The sequence below is a fragment of the Chamaea fasciata genome, unplaced genomic scaffold, assembly GCF_029207755.1.
Source record: "Chamaea fasciata isolate MVZ Bird 193981 ecotype frontalis unplaced genomic scaffold, bChaFas1.0.hap1 SCAF_3, whole genome shotgun sequence".
Taxonomy (NCBI): domain Eukaryota; kingdom Metazoa; phylum Chordata; class Aves; order Passeriformes; family Sylviidae; genus Chamaea; species Chamaea fasciata.
Genome location: NW_027094088.1, coordinates 76144806 through 76165682, shown reverse-complemented (window position 1 = coordinate 76165682; position 20877 = coordinate 76144806). Strand labels below are relative to the sequence as shown.

General features: G+C 37.2%; 1 protein-coding gene across 5 annotated transcripts in view; it reads right to left on the bottom strand.

The window, feature by feature from the left end:
• The window catches only part of EPHA7 (EPH receptor A7), a 167003-nt gene that overhangs the window by 17049 nt on the left and 129077 nt on the right, over positions 1 to 20877 (bottom strand). For 2 of the 5 annotated variants that reach the window (XM_066179541.1, XM_066179536.1), the window contains exons 8-16: positions 18700 to 18808; positions 17949 to 18004; positions 14033 to 14158; positions 9716 to 9901; positions 9095 to 9156; positions 7840 to 8049; positions 6641 to 6790; positions 1982 to 2175; positions 694 to 849 (exon numbers count right to left, since the gene is read on the bottom strand). In XM_066179541.1, coding sequence (XP_066035638.1) covers positions 694 to 849; positions 1982 to 2175; positions 6641 to 6790; positions 7840 to 8049; positions 9095 to 9156; positions 9716 to 9901; positions 14033 to 14158; positions 17949 to 18004; positions 18700 to 18808 — 1249 coding nt within the window. Of the gene's footprint in view, positions 1 to 693; positions 850 to 1981; positions 2176 to 6640; positions 6791 to 7839; positions 8050 to 9094; positions 9157 to 9715; positions 9902 to 14032; positions 14159 to 17948; positions 18005 to 18699; positions 18809 to 20877 lie in introns of those variants that run through there. The other 3 variants (XM_066179537.1, XM_066179539.1, XM_066179540.1) reach the window with 3 other exon arrangements.

Sequence of the window (20877 nt, the reverse complement as noted above, 5' to 3'; positions counted from 1 at the left end):
TAATACTGAAAGCTTGTGGACTCTGATGACAGGTCCCAAGTTATAGGCTGAAACCCCTAGTGACACCAGGCAGATAAGAATAGGGTTGAAATCTTGACAATATTGGGTTAGAAACTTGTTTAGAAACCCACGGCTCTCTAAGAGGAATTACATGTGTTTGGCAACCACCAGGACAAGGAAGTTGTTTGCAGGGTGTCAAGAAGACCTGTTTTAAGATGACAGTACTGATACAGGCCATGTTTGCCTTCAGAAAATTGTTTTGCTTCTACAGACTTATCCTGATGCAAAGTCCTGTTTTGCAGGACACAGACAGCCCCCAGCCAATTAGAAGAAAATTCCACATCTTCCTAGAACACATTGGGGAAAAGGTACCAATTAGGTGGTGGAGGCAAAGTGGTTATTTTCCTACACATACATACTTTGGAAGGGGCCACATTCTCCCTCAAATTCTAGTCCCTTGGTGTTATTTCAATTGGTCTGAAAAGCAGGGAAAAAAGTGATGCCACACAGAGGTAGCAGGGTACTTGCCCTTTCATGAGATGCTGTAATACAACATCATCAGCTGCTAAAATGGCTGGTTTGACCCCAAGTACCATGTTTGTACTCAGGGTAAAGTTTTGGAGTTGAACATTGTGTATTATTGTACCTAGAAATTCCCTAAATGCAAGTTAAACATGCCCAGTACTAACTTACTCAATAGTCATCCTGGCAACTGATTCAAGAGAGTTGTAGCCTGCTGCTGTGAAATTATCCTTATATCTTTCCATCTTAATAGCTTGTAACCATTCGCCTACGGAGCAGAAAGTGGTAAAATCGGGAGTGTTCTGGTCCAGAAGAGGGCTAATTGGTCTATGGAGAAGGAAAAAGGAAAGTAAGTTGTTTCCAAAGAGAGTAAAACATCAGGGAGTATTTAGCAAGGTGAGAGTCAAATAAGTTTTGGGTATTAAAAATGTCAAGAGTAGAAAGTTATAGGCCTTTATACACAGTTTAGATTATTCTGTGAATAGCTCTTGACTGCTCTGTAGCTCACAATATGTACTTCTTAAGCTTATTGACAAAAAAGATGAAAGGTCAGAGTGAGCAAAATCAGCCTAATGGACTACTGTTACCAACAGAAAATCGACCTTATTACCTAGCATGACAGCAGCTGTCTCTATGTTGCTGAGTAAAATAAAGATGCTATTCTTTTATGCATCTTAGAAAATATAGTAGTAGCTATTCCCATTTTTCAATTGGATGGGACAAAACAAAGACAAGGGAAGAGCAGAGACACAAAGTCTTAAGGTCATACAGCAAATCAGCCAGTAGAAGAATCAGGAGCAGAACACAGGCCAGTTGATTCCCTAGTACAGTGGTCTAGCTAGCAGATCAAAAGATTACCATGATTAAATAATTCACCTGAAATTTATGAAGAAGCCATTAAAAACTACATCATGAAATACAATGAGATGCAATCACTGAAAGGAGTTAAAAGCCAGAAAATGAAAGATAAAAATCTAGAGTGTAGCATGTCAAGGTACATTGGCCAAGCATGAGTATTGTTAATTACTATTTCTACTGTAGCAGTTCCTACGGCAAGGGATGCATCTTATAAAACTACAATAGACAATGATCCTTGCCCTCCAGACTTTATGGTTTTAAGAAACAAGGAAAACATAGACTGGTGGTGAGAGTGCAGAAAGAGTGAGGAGCAGGCAGTAGTTTACTGAGAAATGTGTTAGTTCCACAATACTTACTTTATTTTGGTTGTTTTATTTTTATACGAAAGTCCTTTTTTTTTTTTTTTTTTTTTTTTTTTTTGCTTTGTTTAGCATGGTAAAAAAGAAGGGCAAATGAGGGAAGAGAAGAACAGGGAACAGAAAGAAGGAGGAACTGAAAGACAGATGAAGTAAGTGTGAACTGGAACCAGCCACCAAGCAGAACATCCAGAGCCCGGCCATGTGCACTGTCATAAGAACACACACCAAAGCTTTTTCCTTACCTGCTACAGGTTCCCAGTGGGGTTTTCAAGCTGTTTGGATTTCTAATCATTTTGTCCAGAATGCCAACTATCTGCTCAAACTTTGGCCTTTCACCGCGTTCCTTCTGCCAACAATCCAGCATCAGCTGGTGCAGTCCTGCTGGGCAATCCATGGGTGCTGGCAAACGATAGCCTTCTTCGATTGCTTTTATAACCTAGTAGCCAACATAGTTAATCACTTTTCATCAACAGTAATTTAAAGAATATGTATTTCTACCCAGTTCAAATTTCTAAGAAAAAATAAAAATTAGATAAAAAAATAAAACAAAATAATTTTAAAAAAATCAATAAACTAAAATTTGCCATTGGGGTTGTAAAAATATAAGTCTGTTGTTTTGACACTAGCTTTCAGGTTTTCAAATAATTTCCCCAGCTTTATCTTTGGGCTCATTAAGCATACCGTTCTATATCTGCAGAACATAGCTATATTACCTAGACAAGTGAGTAGCGGGGAACAACAATTAAATTCACCAAGGGAGCAACAGATAGATTGATAAATGGAGTTATTTCAGAAAGCATTATTACTAGCCCCAAGGTTTTTACGAAAGAGTGTGTGGTAGAAGCAACTGACTTTTAAATGGATGGATATCTGTGCATGCACATACAAAATACAAGAAGCCTGAAGATATTATAAAAGGATCCAAGAAAAATGTTTAGCAGATAGAAATTGTTAGGGAAAAAAGTTGTATTCTATGTCTAGCCATGTTATATTAATGACAAAGCAGCAGAACTGTTCCATGTGAGAGAGCAAGACCTGGGTAAATGCTATTTTAATATATCACAGAGAGTTAGATTTAATAAGAGATGCTGCTAGATGATGACATGATCAAAGGACAGCATAAACGTCTGAACTAAGAATTACACCCACCCGTTGACTTCCTTAGCCAAGTCCATTTGGATTTAAGTAAAAAAATAAAAATGGATGAAGCAAAATCACAGCAAACTGCTCTAAACCTTGAGGGCAGAATAAAAAAAGCACATCAGGAAGCAAGGCAGATAAGAAAAGCAAGTGAAAAAGGGCTAAAACACTGTTCATGGGGGATTTCAAGTATACTGACATTGACTGACACAGCAGCATCAGAATTGCTAAGGAAGGGTGCTTGTTCCTGAAGGGGAGTGCATAGGACTGTTTTCTCCCTCATTTTACATAGAAAACAAGATCCGAAGCTGATCTAGATATAGTTCTGGGAAGTAGATCTGGTATGATAAACAAAGTTGGTGAATATCCAGGTTTTAGTAAAAATAATAACCTCAGAAAGAAAATATTCTGTAGGTTTTGTGAGAAAACGTAAAAATAGTAGACTGCAAAGTAGACAGAACTGCAGGCAACACAGAATGACCTTCGAAAAGCTGGCTGAAATCCAGTCAGGTTTTGTATCAAAACCTTTTGCATAAAAGAAATTTTGTGAAAAGAGAAGGCATAGCCCAGTGGTAGGGCACTGACTGCAGTTTTGTGTCACAGAATGTCCTTCTGACCTCAGGGAAGTTGCCTCATCTCCCTAGGCCTCAGCTTTTTGTCTGAACATTTAGAATGACAGTACTGTCCTACAGCTCAAAAATGACTGAGAAATATTAAATTCCTGCAGAAACATCCACACCTTGAAGAATGAGTGCAGTGACCTTTTACAAACATTGAAGTTGTCTGTCAGAGAGGGTGCGGAGAGAGGTTTTCTGCAGAAGAACAGGAAAATTGGAAGAATAGAGCTATATAGTAAAGAAAGCATTAAAAGTAAGATGTAAGATCCTTTAGAGTCATATTAAGAGGAAAAAGAAAAGGACAGCTCCTTAAGCTTAGAAGTAGTAGTGGAATGAAAATGAAAAATAATTTACAGCGTGTACAGGACAATTGTTGTGCTGTGAAAAGTAATACAGAAATCTCTGACCCTCTAAATGGCAAAAGGTATTAAACACTTTGAGCATGCTACGTAGGATTTACCACAAAAGAAGTAGTAGTTGCTTAAGATGTCAGAGGGCAGAGATCATCAGTGAGAAATGAAAAAGTAGGTGTCAGAAACAACAGTGCAACCACCAAAATAATATCGTTAGAACTGGCAAACCATCTACATAAGACTATATCCAAGAATGTAAGGGAGAGTGAAAACATGAATGAAGGGATCACAACAGGAGTTTTCCCCATTCACTACGAACTGCAGAGAAACCTGAAGAGAACTGTGAATAAAGATGATGATACTGTTTTAGAAAGGCTTTGGTGATACTTCAGAAATAGTTTCTCTGATGTGTATTCTGAGCAAGAAGGGTGAAACCAGGAAAATATAAAACAATGAATCAGCTAGAGATGGATGGAATTGCTGGGAATATTCAAAACATTGAAAAAATATTCTAAAATATTGATAAGTAAAGTATGACAAGGGTCCACTCTGCTAAGAAAGGAGGAGGTAGGGTTCAGTACTCAAAGAAAAAGAAATAGATGCAGTATATTTTGGGTTTTTTTAATAAGCAAATCTACAAAGAGAAAACAGCTGGAATTCTTACTAATAGAATTGATTTATATCATCTATACTTCCCACAATTAGTTTTTGAAATTCTGCTTTTGCTGCAAAAAGAGTAAAAGGGTATACTGTTAAGATTATGCTTTTATCAAAACCAGGCTATCTGAGGATGTAAAGCAGCATAGAAGAGGATCAGGTCTGTTCCCTTTATATACTAGATGCCAACAAGGAAGTATTAAATATGGGTAACTGGGCAATGTAATGTTGGAACTCTGACTATGGTCATATAATAATAATACAAATAAATGATTATTATAATGGTAAGAAATCCAGAAGTATAGCCATGCCCTTTCCTGAAGAACTAATCTGCACTGGGGTCAGAAACAAAATGAGACCAAGAACATCAGCAGTCTAATAGGGGAATGGGGGTTTGAGGGCTACTGTTGCTAGAAAGGGTGAAGCTGAGGAGAGCCCACTGCTCAGGGAAGTTGGAACAATGTCTACCATCTGTGCTCAGCAGGGAGTTTGTAGGATGACTTTTCTTTCCGTGCACCCTAGCTCCAGGTCATTGCTAAAAGGAGGGTCTTGCTTGAAAAGAGTCCACAATGCAAATATGTATCCTTCATCAGCCTGAAGTAAAGACTTAAAGGAGGAAGGGCAGAATTAAAGAAATGCTATCTAAATATCCAAAGTCAGGGAGGCCTATTATTTAGGAGATCTGGTCTGCTCTATGACTATACCCACATTCACTTTTAGGCAAAATGATACACCTAAAATACATAAACTAAGTGCAAAATTAGAACAACACATCTAGAATTTTTTATTACCATTAAATACTCCAACTCATGACTTTGAAGGAGAATAAATAACAAATCATTAGGTGAATCTAAATTTTTGCATCATAGATTATCTATGGGATTGGTAGGATGTGTATATAGTATGGGAGAACATGCCCAAAGATCACAACATACAGGAATATTTGGAATTGTTTTACCAAGCAATTGATGCATCTTTTAACTATGTGCTATTGAAGATTATCATGAAAGATGCTAAAAAGGGATAAAATTGTAAGAAGTGGCAATCAGATATTTTTTGAAAGAGGCTCACTCATGTGCTTTACATGCAGTTCTCAACAGAAGAAATACTTCTCAAAATCTAGTAAGACGCATAAAGATATCAAAATTTCTCCTCTACTTTAAAGTTTTTCCTTATTCTTCCTTGAAAGATAGGTAAGGTTTGCCTTTGAGGCATCTTATATTCCTGTCAGACTTCTTTTATGTTTGAATCTAGTACAGAAGGAAGGTGTCAAAAGAAATGAAACTCTACTGGGTGTCTGGGGAATGTAAATATTTCTCTTTCTCTGCCCCAAGGACTTGTTTGCCCATATTTTGACAGTCCATGAAATCTTTGACACTGAGACCTGTCAAATATTAACAACTTTGCACTGTGCCAAACTGACTCATCATCTACACTTTTATCTTTTTTTTTTTCAACTTTGATGTTGATCATTCAATCAAAAATTAAAATAACAATTAAAAAACCCACTCAAGCCCCCACCTGAAGAACTTGAAATGAGACTCTTTCTGACATCTTTCACACCTGTATGGCTTTTTCTTGTGTAATTTCCTTATTAATAGATACTCCTGTCAGAAGTCAAGATTAACACCCATCTGTTCTATTACTGCTGACCTGTTGCTCTAGATCATATTTTATGCAAACAAGGGTACTGTTAAATCAGCATAATTAACTTGAAAAAGCCAAAGTAGGTCATTAACTGCCACTCAGACTTTTAACAACTTTTTTCAAATGATTAATCATTGCTCTAAGGTCAGAAACCTCAGAATTATTTTTTATTGGAAAAAAATTAATTCTTTCCATGCTTAAGCATAGTAAAGTGAAGAGCCCATATTACTACTTTTGATGTTCCAGTTTTAATTGATACTTAGGACAAAAACCTACAATATCCATGTGGCAAAAAAAAAAAAAAAAATTGATTTCGGTAAAAAGTGAAAGCTCTGTAACTTTTTCATTTTGTGACAACCACACAGTACTGTGATAAATGTCATTTCTAAACCAACATTTCATACATTTATAGTGAAATACATATATATGTGTTTACATTATGTAGTTTTTGTAACACACATGCACACTCACAAACAGACAAACCTACATCTTGATTTGACATGTCCCAGTAAGGCCGTTCTCCATAAGACATTACTTCCCACATAACTATTCCATAACTCCACGCATCACTGGCTGATGTAAATTTGCGGTACTGAATGGCCTCTGGAGCTGTCCATCTCACTGGAATTTTTCCACCCTATGAAAAAAAAAAAAAAAGGAAGAAAGTTCTCTTTTTCACCCACAGAATTTTCATATCATCTTCCACAGAATGCATTTATGATTACTTCCATCAACCTTAAGAGCAGCACTTACACGATCTGCTATGGTTGACCAATTGCAGAATTTTCAAAGGTGCCTAAGGAAGTTTAGTAACTTAAAATACTTGGAACATAGATACTTAGATACCTGTATAGGCTAATTTCTCTCGAAGTGCTTATCCTTCCACTGATTTTAAAGGGCAGCTTAGATGTCTGATTTACACTAGCCATTTAACTCCTGGCTGGCTGAAGCTAAGTGAGGGGAATCCCAACCTGTGCATATAAATCCCATTGCCTTGTCTTATGTTCCTCTGAAATCTTGGTCTGACATTTTTAAACCAGGATCCCACTTAGAGCCCAATGGCAGGAGTGACAGCTGTGAACACCGTTGCGGTTTCCTGGATCTCTGTGCCTGTCGGAGCAGATTCCAGGGGGCCCTCCTTCCCTCAGCATGGGAAAATAGGTACAGGGAGGCCCCATGGGTGGGGAAAGTAGAACTGGCTCAACAAAAGAATAAAGAGCACAGTGTGACTAATGAATGCATATTTAAGAAGTGTCCCACCCAAAAGCAAGTGAAAATATAAGAATTGAGATTTGTCACAGACTAGCCTCAGGCTAGTCAACCCTTCGGTGAGATAAAATCTTGCCTGAAAAATAGTAATAGGCAAAAAAATATTTTAATTGACTCACAGTAAATGAGATGTTTAAAATTTTTGTGGGTAAAACTTCCTTATTTGTTCAATCAGAAAATTATAAGGAATGGAATAATGAAGATACCGTACAAACTTATTAGAATTTTTCAAATAAAAATGTATGTTCTTACAAAAATAATATCTCCTAATTAGAGACAGATTTCTGCAGATTTTCTTTTGACTGGTTAAACCCCCCCCAACAATTAAAGTATTTCTCTTATCTATACTCTCCAGAAGATACACTTCTTCTAAATAACCATATTTCAAAACTATTAAAATCCATTGATTTATCTTACGGTTGTAGTGTAGACAGCCTCTGGATCATCTTCTATAACTCTGGAAAGGCCAAAGTCTGATACTTTACAAACAAGGTTGCTGTTGACAAGAATATTGCGTGCTGCAAGATCCCTGTGTACATATCCCATATCGGCCAAATATCTCATTCCAGCAGCAATTCCTCTCAACATTCCCACTAGCTGAATGACAGTAAATTGCCCATCATGTTTCTGGTGGGAAGAAAACAGCAGCAATTCTTGTTAGTATAGCTGAGAGGAGAAAGAAGAATTAGTTTTACGACTTTGGCTTTCCACTTATTTACTCCTCACATAGCGAAGAAACTCACTTCACACACACTTTCTTCAGACATAAAGCATTCAGTTAAGAAATGTGTGAGTAATAAAGTACTGATAGTAACAAAACTTGCTAACCACTGTATATTTCTTGCTAACTCATGGCAAGTCACTTCTAAGAGAGAATATGTACTGAAGATTTCCTAACATTCTTAGAAGTTGCTTCTACGCTCTTCATCTATCAGAATAATTATTTGTATCAAGAAAATAAGAACTATCTCCTTTTTGTAACCCTAGCTACTGATAATTTTCATTCATTGGAGCTTGGAATTCATTAAAAAAAAAAAATCTGTTCTCTACAGAGTGTTTACAATATCGTCTCACACTGACATGCACACCTGGTAAGGAGTCAGAACTGACGAGTTCAGAACACACTTAAAAACCACTAAATTGATCTGAATTTGCATTTTTTTCCTTTTTTCATCTCTTAAACAGAATCATAATTCATTTAGGGATTCTTTTATGCTGATTTCCACCATGCTGAGACAGTAAAATTCTGCTCTCAAAAGGCAGAAATTAGGTTACAGGTATCAGTGGTTTTAATTTCAACTGGTGGCTGTATTAAAACCCACCATGTCTATGCCACACTAAATCACATAAATTCCTACAATATCCCCACAAGATCCTGTCTGATCCTCTCACTTCTGATCTGGTTTTGCTGAAATAACATAGAAAATCTGCTCGTATTTGTCAAAACTCCATTTCAACCTGAAAACCATTTAAATTCTATCTAATGGAATACAATAAATTATTATTATTATTATTATTATTAATAATAATAATAATAATTTTTATTATATTTTATTATATATGCATGTATATATATACATGCCCACAGGTGTAAGACATATTTTTAAATGTGTCAATATATAATATATGTCACTTTCAATATGTTTATATATGTTTTCATTTTGGTACTTACCCTAAGAAATGCATCTAAGGCCCCATTCTCCATGTATTCTATTACAATCATGACTGGTTTCCCTGAAAGAAAAGAAGACAGATATTTGAGAACTGTAAAACAAATGGAGTGCCTTTTTTTGATAAAATGCACGCTATTCCTTTGAAGGACTGAATCTTTCAGACACTGAACATTTCTGAGCCCTCCAGCACTGTTACAGAGCTCTAATTTCTTAAATATCTGCATGGAAAGTGGTCGTGATTCATAAAATCGAACCATACAAATCAAAAAGTCAGCGTGTTCTCCTAACTCCTGCTGTGTGAACAGGACTCTGGAATAATGGCACTTCAGATAATATTAAAGGACATGAGAAACCTTATCTCTCTGCATGGTCTTTGAGGCTAAATGAAACTAGAAAAATAATATGTTTCAAAGTACTTCATCTTTTAATCATGCGTTCATCTAAATTTCTTTCCTCAAGTTGTAGCATAAAGTAAGTATTGTTTCAGTTAGTTACGCATCAGAAGAAAATCCATTAGGAGTGTGCAGTCTGTTTATAATTTGAATCTTTGACCATGAATAAGGCAGAGCAATTTCTGCCGTCCTGTAGTTATTTGACTGACAGGCTGAGCTGCTGCTTACCTCTGGTAACAACTCCTTCTAGGTGAACTACGTTGGGATGGTCAAACTGTCCCATGATGCTCGCTTCACACAGGAAATCTCTCCTCTGCTTTTCAGTGTAGCCAACTTTCAGAGTTTTTATGGCTACTGCAACATCTCTCTTGCCAGGAAGCTTTAGACGCCCACTGCACACTTCACCAAACTCTCCTAAAATGAAGTAGATCAGTGCTGAATTACTCTGAATACCAGTATTTTTTTTAGTCTTTGATTCAAATAGCCACCGAAGTGTGTGTTTAAATTTAATGTGTTCATATTTGAAATGGATTACTTTGGCATGCACCTTAAATGAATTGCTGACCCTTATGGAATAAACACTTCAGTTAAGCCAACTGACAGGACTGTTATTTGAATATTTTAAAAGAATTGTAAGTAATTTCTTGCATTTTTTTCAAGAACAGAAGATAAAAAATGAGGTGGCTTTCATAAGAAAACACTATTATTGAAATAGTAATACCATTCCTAAGTAAAAATGTCATTCTGCTCTACATGGTTTCATTTCTATCAGTTGCAATGGGCTTTTTTCTTTCAAAAGGCAGCTCTTGCAGAGCTGCTTTTAATTTAGCATCCTTATGGTGTTAAATGAAGCACTACATTATTACCCTGAAGGAGGATAATTTACTTTACAGATTATGAAATTAAAGGTGTGACTTATAACAATTTTGTTCCATTAAACAAACACTAACAAATGCTGCAAGTCTTTAAAATGTTCTAAACTAACAGACAATTGGAACTTGAAGAAACCTGTGATAAAAAAGACCAAACAACCAGCAAGAATACAAAAAAAAAAGCCCCAACAACCAAATCTGGAAGAGAAGTAATTGTATTCCATCAGACAGGAAAGAGGATGGAAACATGTGAAATGTGGAGCTGAATGGCAATCTATCTACCTCACTATTAACGAGATTATGAAAGATTTAAGTATTGTCCTTTGCCTCACAGCGGTGTCAGCAGAGAGCGAAAGTGAGACCTCCAATTATGCAGACAGGAAGAAAAATCTTCTAGTATACATAGAAGAGGGTAGTAATGTATGTTACCGAATTAAAGGCAACATCTCTTTAAAAAGAAAGATTAATCACAAAAATATTTAGTAATCTGGTACTTCACAAATTCATCTGGAGTTTGAGAGATATGGTTCCAAGTCCCTCCTCCAAATCAAATCAAATCAAGTCAGAAATTTATCTTCTGCTTACCTGTGGAGTGTCTTAACAATAAGGTGTACACAAGTATGCCAACACACCTACATCTAAGATGTTTTAGGATGAGTGCTGAAAAAATGACTGAACTAGACAAGATCTACACAGAGAGTTTGATTAGATAATTCTTTTGGGAGAAACCTTGTGGGATCAGGACGTAAGTGGACATGCACACTGGCAAGGTGTCTGGCTGTCAGTGGAGAGAAGTATGCTTGGAAGATGGGCTGAATGCCTGAAGAGATAGACGTTGGGGTGTTTTAATGGATGGGCTGCAAAAAGTCTTGTTTATGACACTGCCAGTATTTGAACACTACTGTTCTCCTATCAGCCACAAATCGAGCTTTGGGAAAGAAAAAAAGGAGCACCTGGATCTTGGCTTCATAGTTCATCCAGAAGGGTAGAACTTTGACCATGCCCTTGACCATTTTTAACTGACTTGTTTGAGCAAAACTCCACTCAGTATGGCTCTTTTCACGAACCTTATTGAAGATGACTGCATACAGAAACAAATTCCTGTCCCTCACACTCTATGCTGCTGAACCAAGGCTAGCTCAAATCAACTCCATATACCTCTGTGAATACCATGCTGTACCTAAGCTAACTGACCACACAAGTGTTCCTGCCTGCATATTATCCTCAACCATCCTTTAACACCGAACAAAGAATGCCAAAAGGTATAGTTGTTGCGTACACAACAACTAGCTGCTCATGCCCCTAGCTTGGTGCCTTAATCTCCCTCCGGCACTTCATTAGCAACATAGATGACTATTAATGAATCCACCACTCACCTCACTCACAGCTCCTAGCCTCAAGAACTTCCTAAAGGATGACAATTTTCTCTAGCAGTACTTTCCAAAATTGTTACATTCCATGCCGAAAACAAGGCATAAGGATAGGAGTGTGTCTGTGATATTTCAGAGCCAGATAATTAGGATACTTGGCACAGGAGACACCAAGGCTTAACTCCTTTCCAGCTCTCTGTGATCTGATTTTGATTGATTTCCAAAGGCAGATCACACACACTTGGGCAAACCAGAAACTTCAACTAGTATGTTATGTATTTCAGGCCAGGATGCTAGCCAATGAACTACTTTTACTCCCAAGAAAATAGTATATTCAGCTGAAATGATTCCCAAAAATAAACTGGAAAAGATGATAACAAGAGAGGGAACACTGCACAGCCGCACAGCCACTAGCTCAGCAAGTCAACAAAGCAGAGGCTAAAACAAAGGATGTGTGGTATGAACAACTTAACATAGTGGACACCATATTCTCTATCTGACAGGTGGCCACAGCGGGATGGCAATGAAAATGTTGGCAAGGAAAGCACATACCCCTCATGCAAATTGAGCACAAGCATACTTGCACCCTGTTTGTGTCTGAGAGACATGACACTACTCAATAGTTGATGTGGACAGCATTGCAGACGCCTATTGAGATTGCTAAGTGGTTTTTCTGGTGCTGTCACTAGTAGAAATTCCAAATTCTTCTTTGATGTATGAGTTTCAGCTACTGCTTTGGGTCTGTTTGCTTCTGTTGTTCCTGGACGGCATTTCATTTCACTCCTGTTTGCTATTTACATCAACAGGTTAAAGGCATAGCTAAACACGACACACAGTATGCTTTTACCACTGCACTCCTAATTAACTTTCTTCAGATTGACTACTGACACACTTTAGTTGTTTTTGCTACCAATTATACCCATTAAAATCAAGAATAAATTCATCTGCAGTCAAGCAAATTAACATTCTGGAATATGTCATAACAGTGAAAATGCATTTTAAACTGTATACTCTGCAGCGCAAGTGTTTTCAGCATTTTTCTAAGAAGGCATTAGCAAAATCCAACTGAATATATCTTTGTGCTCTGAACTGTTGCTATGCTGGTAGCTTTTTAACTCAAAGAAAAAGATAAAGCTCAGCAATTTTTCTATGCTAATCTTGCATATTGCGTATTTATTAGAAGAGATGCTGCCATTCTGGCATCACAAAAATTACTAGTTAGCAAGGGCTGAATTCTTATGCTCTTACTCACTGAAGGAATAATTTGCTCAGCAGTGTGGTTAATTTCAATGGCACTACTCCTTGATTAAGACGTGATTCAACATGACTGAGGTTACTTTAAAAAGGCATTGTGAATTCTAAGTGTAAAATTTTTTACAGGTAAAATCACTTATTCTAGAGAAATTTCTTCTTCTGGTTTTAAATAATACTGCAACATGTAATTTACAGTACCAAACTACAGGGTGATTTTAAAAGTATTCTACTAATACTTATATAAAACAACAGGAAAGCAAAAGAACATTTCCTCCAGGAATCCAAAGTATTTGATATTTTTCTTACTCATGGAAAATTAATTTCACTACATGGAGTAGTGCAATAAAAATGTCACCTATCTTATTAATACAAACAAATTAAACTGCCTTTTTAGAGCATGAACACCATGGCTTAAGTAGGTGGTAGACAGTTCAAAAGAAAAAAAAAAACAACGTAGTGCTGGTGCAATTACAATCAGTCATAAGAAGTTAAACAATAACTTTTTGTATTCATAAAATATCAAAAAGAAAAATGGTAGAAGAAAAAACAGCCTCAGGGAAGATTTTGTTACAAAGAAACAAGGCCCTCCTACTCTCTATTTAAGATTTTGTGCTGCAGCCAGTTTTCCTTACTCACATGAACAAAGCTGCAGAGGTCAAAAAGCCCCCTTGCAAAAAGGCAAGCAAGCACAACTTGCACAAATGCCCAATGCTTTTACTGTGACAGTAAATAATAGGGAGCACAACTGACCCACTCCCTCCAGTTCCAATTTTAACAGCAGATACTTAATTAAAAACACATAAGCTTTCAATGTCAAGCAAGACTTTTAATTTACTCATTTATTTGGGGTTTTTAGCTGTTGTTGGGCTTTTCTCCCTGTTTGTTTTTACATTTTGGAAACAAGTGCAGCTTCATTGCTCTTAACCACTCTGGCAAATGCAAAAAGTTCTTCTGTACCTGAGGTATAATTATTTGCCTGTCATTATGATGTATGAGTTTCGATCCCGGCTAAATGGAACAGTTGAATCAGGAAGCCACGGCAGCCTTACCTGCACCAATCACACGCTCAATTTTAATACAAGAGGCATCTAGCTCCTTGGCGAATTGATGGACAGCTCTATTTGGGTCCTCGTAGGTTTCAGGGTCAATGTAGGTTTTGGTGCCTGGAAATTTAACTGTAATGATGTAAGAAAGCATGACTGTGATGAAGCAAAAGCACTCATTGTGCAGTCAGCCCAGGAATTTCATTATGCAGAGTGCTCCTTGGAAGAGTGAACTTGTTTCCATGCTGCCTGAGCCAGAGCTGCTCTGAGAGGTAACCTTAGTTTTAGGCATCATCTGCGAGCATGCTGACACAAGTACACACAATCCCATCTCTAAAAAATGACTAACATTAGAATCTGCATCTCCTCTTGAACTGAAAGAAATAATAAATATTAAATAGTGCTTAATGGAAAAAAATGCCAGGGTTGAGTGGGAGTAAGAACAAAGCAGGGAAAGGGTATAACACCAGCAGAAGAGGTGAAAGTTTCTTTTCTGTGTAAGAACATCTTATCCTCTTAACCCAGGATGTGTAAACAGCATTTCTTTATGTTACTTCTCTCCTCTAGAGGGATTTGAAAGGCTCCTCCACTCCTCTGAATTTGCTTAATCTACTGAATATAATATTGTTTGTAGACTGTGGCAATAGTCAAACTATTCACAACACTCAGAAATTACATCCTTAGGTGTATTTCTCACACTATAATCTGAACATGAGAAACACTGGTAGCCAACTTGTAAAGGCACAGGAAGGGAAAGTGGCCTCTGTGGCACAATTATCTCCTCTCTCAAAGACCTAAGTGAATAATAAGCAGCAACTTGTTTTTTGCCCATTCTTTCTCCATGCTTAGTGCAGCTCAGGCAGCACAGTTCCCTTAGTTTGCTGATGATTCAGGTAAATTATTTTTTGCTATTCTGGTCAAAGTACAAACTCCTGGTGGTAGTAGAGCAACCTTATTAATCAAGCAATTTTTATGAAATAAATTTGCTCACTAGGATTATACTCTTGAGCTTTAATTAAATCAGTGAATTAAAATTCAACATGAAAATGCAAAAATGTTCCTCTGTTAATTGACATATTCATATACAAAAACAGGATCAAAAGTCAATAAAAAACATAATTTTCAGTTGCTTGGTATTCTTTTAATTTAACATAAAATATATTAAATTTGAAAATACATTAAAAAAAGCTTATTAATCATGTGTATTTATGTTTTAGATGGTACTAATGACCTAAATCCACAAACCGTAAGAAAAAACCAAACCCCAAACCTAGAGAAATTGTTTCAGTAATATAATGAATTTAGAGCCAGGGAAATTATTTGAAATGTTGCCCAGATGTTGTTATCTGTTACATACTGTATTTAAATGGATCTTCTTTTAGTTGTATTGGAAATTTATATGTTGAATTTTTTTAAAACTATTAATATTTATTTCTTAAAACCAAAAGAGACTAGACAAAATGAGAATTAAGCAGTAGGTTGACCTCTGTTAGTAGTGCTTTAAGGCAAGGATATGGAGGAGACATACTTGTGTGTTTGTGATAAAGGGCCTGGACTGGAAGTAACCTTGTGAATCTCAAGTGGGCCTCTGATGGTTCTTTGTTCAAGCTGTCATAAAACATTTTGACAGGCCAAGGCTATCCTGGCATAGCAACATGAAATAATGCTGACTTGCATTTGCAGATATTGTTAGATGAAAAAGGGAGGAGGAAACCAAATATAAATCTGGATTGCTTGACTAAACTCCTCCATTGTACTTGTATCTTCAGGTGTAGCACTTGAGGTCAAAGAGAGATGAAGGGAACTGAAATGAAATATATGATGGTTCATTAGATGCACTGCTTTAGAATCTGCTTTAAAAAATGTTTGCTTGTAAATTTTTGTTCCACATAAGTGCTTGTTGTAAGTTACATTTTTGAAAACCCAGTCTGGTACGTCAGCACAGAAGAATGATGTCTAGCTACTACAGACCAAAAGGCCACCAGATGGGTGTTCACAGCTCTGTGACAAAGATGGTGACCACAGCACTGGGTTCCATCTCACTCTGTACATGGCTGTCAAATGAAATTAAATGATACACCCACAATCAAGAGATGAAGGAAAACTAGTTTGGCAAGAAGTGACTTTTTTCTGGTGCCACAATTTAAGAAAGACTGTGTGTGCTCAATAATCAGGGTAATTTTCTAGATAACCAGATTTCTTGAAAGTACAAAGAGGGAAAGGCATACTCATAAAATCTCACCATTCCTGGATCAACTATCAATTATTTAGTAGCAGCTTTCAAATTAATTAATTTACACTTTTACTGAAATAAAAAAAAAAGTCACCAATAATGGAGATTCTTATTTAGTTAGTGTATCCCTTTTGTTTATATACTGACATATAAGAATACATAGTTGATCTTTTCTATCAAGGACATAACGGGGATTTTAAAGGTAAAAGTAGTTACTCTTCTGGAGATGTGAAAAGCTTATAACGCATTATGAGAGGCAAATTTCAAATCCATCACTCCCAGAAGAGTAGCATTTAAGTAAAATGAGATTTTTGACAAATTCTTTAGAATCATGTGCACTGCAAAGTGCACGATACATAATTCTTATTTCATTATTATTTTCTGTCTTTCTGGCACAGTTTACGAATTGATTGACTAAAGCTGCAATGATGTCACTACTTAGTTTGACACTCACTACATTTAAACAATTTAGATAGCCACACACCCAAACTTAGGAAATGTGATCAATTTCCAGCTGATTCTTTCAGGGAAGAAAGCTAAAACGAAACCTTGATCTGATTTTGAGTGGAGCTTTATCTAGAACTATTCATTTAAAGAGGAATGCATTGAGAAAATGCTTAGAATTTATGGCTAGTGGCTACTTCATTTTCTATGTGACATTCCTTTTAGATAATAGCTCATGATTTTAATATATCTAAAACAAGCCCTATTGCTTTCAGAAAAACCCCCATAATAATCTGATGGATTTAAGCTACAACTGCAATTATTGGTAGACAACAAAGGCTAAATACAGCACAGCATGACTAAATAGCATGTACTAATATGAGAGTGACCAGGTATGGGAGAAGACTGGAAAGACTGGCATTGTTCTGCATCAGAACATACGTTCAGTTTAATTCTGTGATTTTTCCTTTATGGTTGCTCAAAATAATTTTGCAACTTAGTTTAACACACTTCCTGAGTTAATGACTAAAACAGGTTAAAACATTCCTCTCCTCTTACATTTTCAATTGTCATTAAACCAAGAAAGATGTGTTTTATTGAGTTTTTCCAGGGTTCTAGTTTAAGCTGAAAAGGTAGATGCAATTTTAACAATAGAGGCTTTTGGTACTATTCTTATCTAGGCAAGTGATTCTAGATCACACAACAGTAATGAAGAGGCTGACCTTTCTTTTCATATTAAATATTCTATTTTTAAGGATATTGTGTTTCATAAATATTGATGGTGCTACTGTATTCACAGTAGCAGAACACAGCTTTTGAGCAGAACAGCTTCATTTCAGGGTGATGCAGTGACTCACACTTTGTTAATCTGAAGTTTGCCTGAGGTTAAGATCAAAAAGTCACTTAGGCAAAGGTCTCTTGAATACTGCATCTCAGAGGGATCATTAGGACAACGTAAAACATGTATTCAAAGCAACCAAAAGGAAACAAAAAATGCAGAATGAAAACAAGAGTATTTCATAGACATGTATAGAAATAAAACCATCTGTGTGAACAATGGTGACTTTAATCTGCATTCTTTTCGTGTAGGTCAAATTTTTACAGTGTTTAACTTCCCACTTGCTATTTACACAGCATTTTTGAATTTCTTATGGCATTATCTCTCATGGAGTCTTGGTTTAGTATTGTCTACACTATTGCAATTGGGAATTTTTGAAAGGGAGAAAAAAAAAGCAAAACACTTACAATGAAAGTAAAGTTCTTCATCCCCTTCTTGATCTGCTTTGCTATAGCCACAATGCCTGAAAAGAAAGGAAAACACCAGTTTCACTAGTAAATAATGATTTACTTCTCACATCTAAAGTCCTGAAAAAATCAGTTCTCCAGGCTGGGATTTTCAGGCACTGAGCACCTAACTGCTGTAGGCCCTTTGAAACTTTCACCTATAATTCTATTGACAGCAGAGTTTTAAATAAATCATGAACAGTTGCAATCAAAAGGCTTTTGTATCAAATACCAGTCGGGACAGGTCCTAGAGAAAAAATTCTAGTTCTTGTGAAAGGCTTCTACAGATAAAACAGAGGATTAAAGAACTTGAAAGTAGAACACTGCTTTACATGAGGTTATTCCTAAACTTACTGCTGTGTCTCTTTTTCTTGAATGTAAAGTCATTTAAAGGCTGATCAGATAAAATGTCAGACTTCTCCATGTGAGAAAACTGAACAGAAAGAGAGACTTTGAGGAGTACAGGTAAAGAACCTGCTAGGGGTTCCTTTCACAGCACATTTAGGTAGGACAAAAAGAACATCTTGATACAAGTATCTCTCCAAAGTAAGAGGACAAATCATAAAATTGATAACAGGATTTAAATGAAAACTGTCCTTACTAAGAATTATTTCTGTTTCAGTTTTGAAAATCACTATCCCAGGTTTAACTGTGTCTCAAGAGTTCACAAGAGTGGTGTCAGATGTGGTTACGTCCATCAAAGATGCAATACCTTCGTCCGATGATGAATCCAAACACCATGAAGACCAGGATGATAGTTCCTGCCACAGCAACCACAGCTATGATAATAACAGGATTCTGTTCACTGGAGACAGCTGTGGCTACAAACAGAGCACAGAGCTGAGATTAGTTAAAAATTAGTCCCTGCTAAGGGACATCAAAAACTTAAGTCGATCATGAATTGTAGACTGTATGCTGTTGTAGACTGTCTTTGTCTGAAACAATTGCATTGATAAAGTTAGTCTAAAGAAGGGCCTCCACTGGAAATTCAACTAAATGCTGTATGGGTTACTGATTCCCTACATTGAATAAAAAGAAGCCAAGCTGGAATTTCCTTAGCCAAAATGGTACAGCCATTAGGTGAAAGCCAGCACCACTAGCATCAGCCACTTCCACTACCTACTACTGCTTTGCTTCATCTGTTTTGACTCCCTCCTAAAAGGGGAGTCCTGGATATCCTTGTAAGGAGGGACAGTAGGAGGGTAATCCCTAACTCTGCTCCTAGCCTCCCCTCTAAAACTCATTGATATGACTTTGAGAGTTTCCAAGGAAATAGCGTCTTTAAGAAAAATTTTTGAGCTGAAACGCTATTAACACAGATTTCCTAGGTAGCGTATTTCAATCTCTTACTGCTATTAATCATTGTAAATGGCTATTATTACTTACCATTTGTTTCTGTTAGCAACAAAAAGGTGCTTCCACATTAACACAAAATGGAATTCTCCATGCTTCAGAGAATTTACATGCTAAAATATCCACACATTATTGCTCTTTTTATTCAGATATGCCAATTCTATTAATATATGCAAATGTATACATGTCACATTAATGTAAACTGAGGATGTAAATACTTAGCCTGAGAAACCTTGTGGCTTGTCAAAAACATTGCTTGCCTGACATCTAATAAGGGTGGCCATGTACTTAGAAACACATTAAATAAGCACAGCTCTCTGGAGATGCACTGGTTTGTAACAGAGAGGATCTGAACCAGGAGATGAATAGGGGATGACACATGAGGGACTGTGTAAGTGAGAGTCAGCTGGAATCACAGAATCACAAAATCGTAAAATCATTTAGGTCGTAAAAGACCTCCAAGATCATCAAGTCCAACCTTTGACCAAACACCACCATATCAACTAAACCACAGCAGTAAATGCTGCTTACAGTGGCACTTGGAACACCTCTCTTGGTGGCCCATTCCAACACCTAGCCACCTGTTCAGTGACAAAATTCTTCCTGATATCCCCTGGTGCATCAAGAGCTTCTGTCTTCTTGTCCTGTCATTAATTGCCTGGGAGAAGAGACTGACCCCCACCTTAAAACAAGCTCCATTCAGATACTTTTACAGTCACTCCTCCCTGAACCTCCAATTTTAGAGGCTCCTCCCTGAGCCTCCATTTCTCTAGGCTAAACAACCCCAATTCCCTCAGCTTCTCCTCATCAGGCTTGTGCTGCTGCAAGTTCTCTTGCCCTTCTCTGGACATGCTCCAGCAACTCAATGTCTTTTTCAAAGTGAGGGGCCCAGAAGTAGATACAGGACTCATCCTGTGGCCACACCAGTGCCAAATACAGAGGGATGATCACTATCCTAATTCCACTGGTAACAGTATTCCTGAAACAAGCCAGGACATTACTGGCCTTCTTGGTCACCTGCGCACACACTGGCTCATGTTCAGCCAGCTGTTGATCAGCATCCTCATGTCCATTTTCACTGGGCCACTTTCCAGCTACTCTTCTATGGGCTTGTAGTATTACATGAGGTTGTGACCCAAGTGCAGGTTTCAACACTTTGCCTTACCAACCTCATACAGCTGTCTTTGGCCCAACAATTCAGACTGTCCAGATCCCTCTACAGAACTTTCCTATCCTCCAGTAGATCAACACTCCAGTCCAACTGAGGGTCATCTGAGAGCTTACTGAGTAAATCCACATCATCAATTATATTATTAAACAGGACTAGCCCCATTACTGAGTTTAGGGGAACCCCATTAGTGATCATCCACCAGGTGGATATAGCACCATTTACCACCACACTCTGGGCCTGGCCATCCATCCATCTTTTAGCCAGCAAAGAGCTCACTTGTCTAAGCCATGGGCTGCCAGTCTCTCCAGGAGAATGCCGTGGGAGTCAGTATTGAAGGCTTTACTGAAGTCCAGGTGGACTACATCC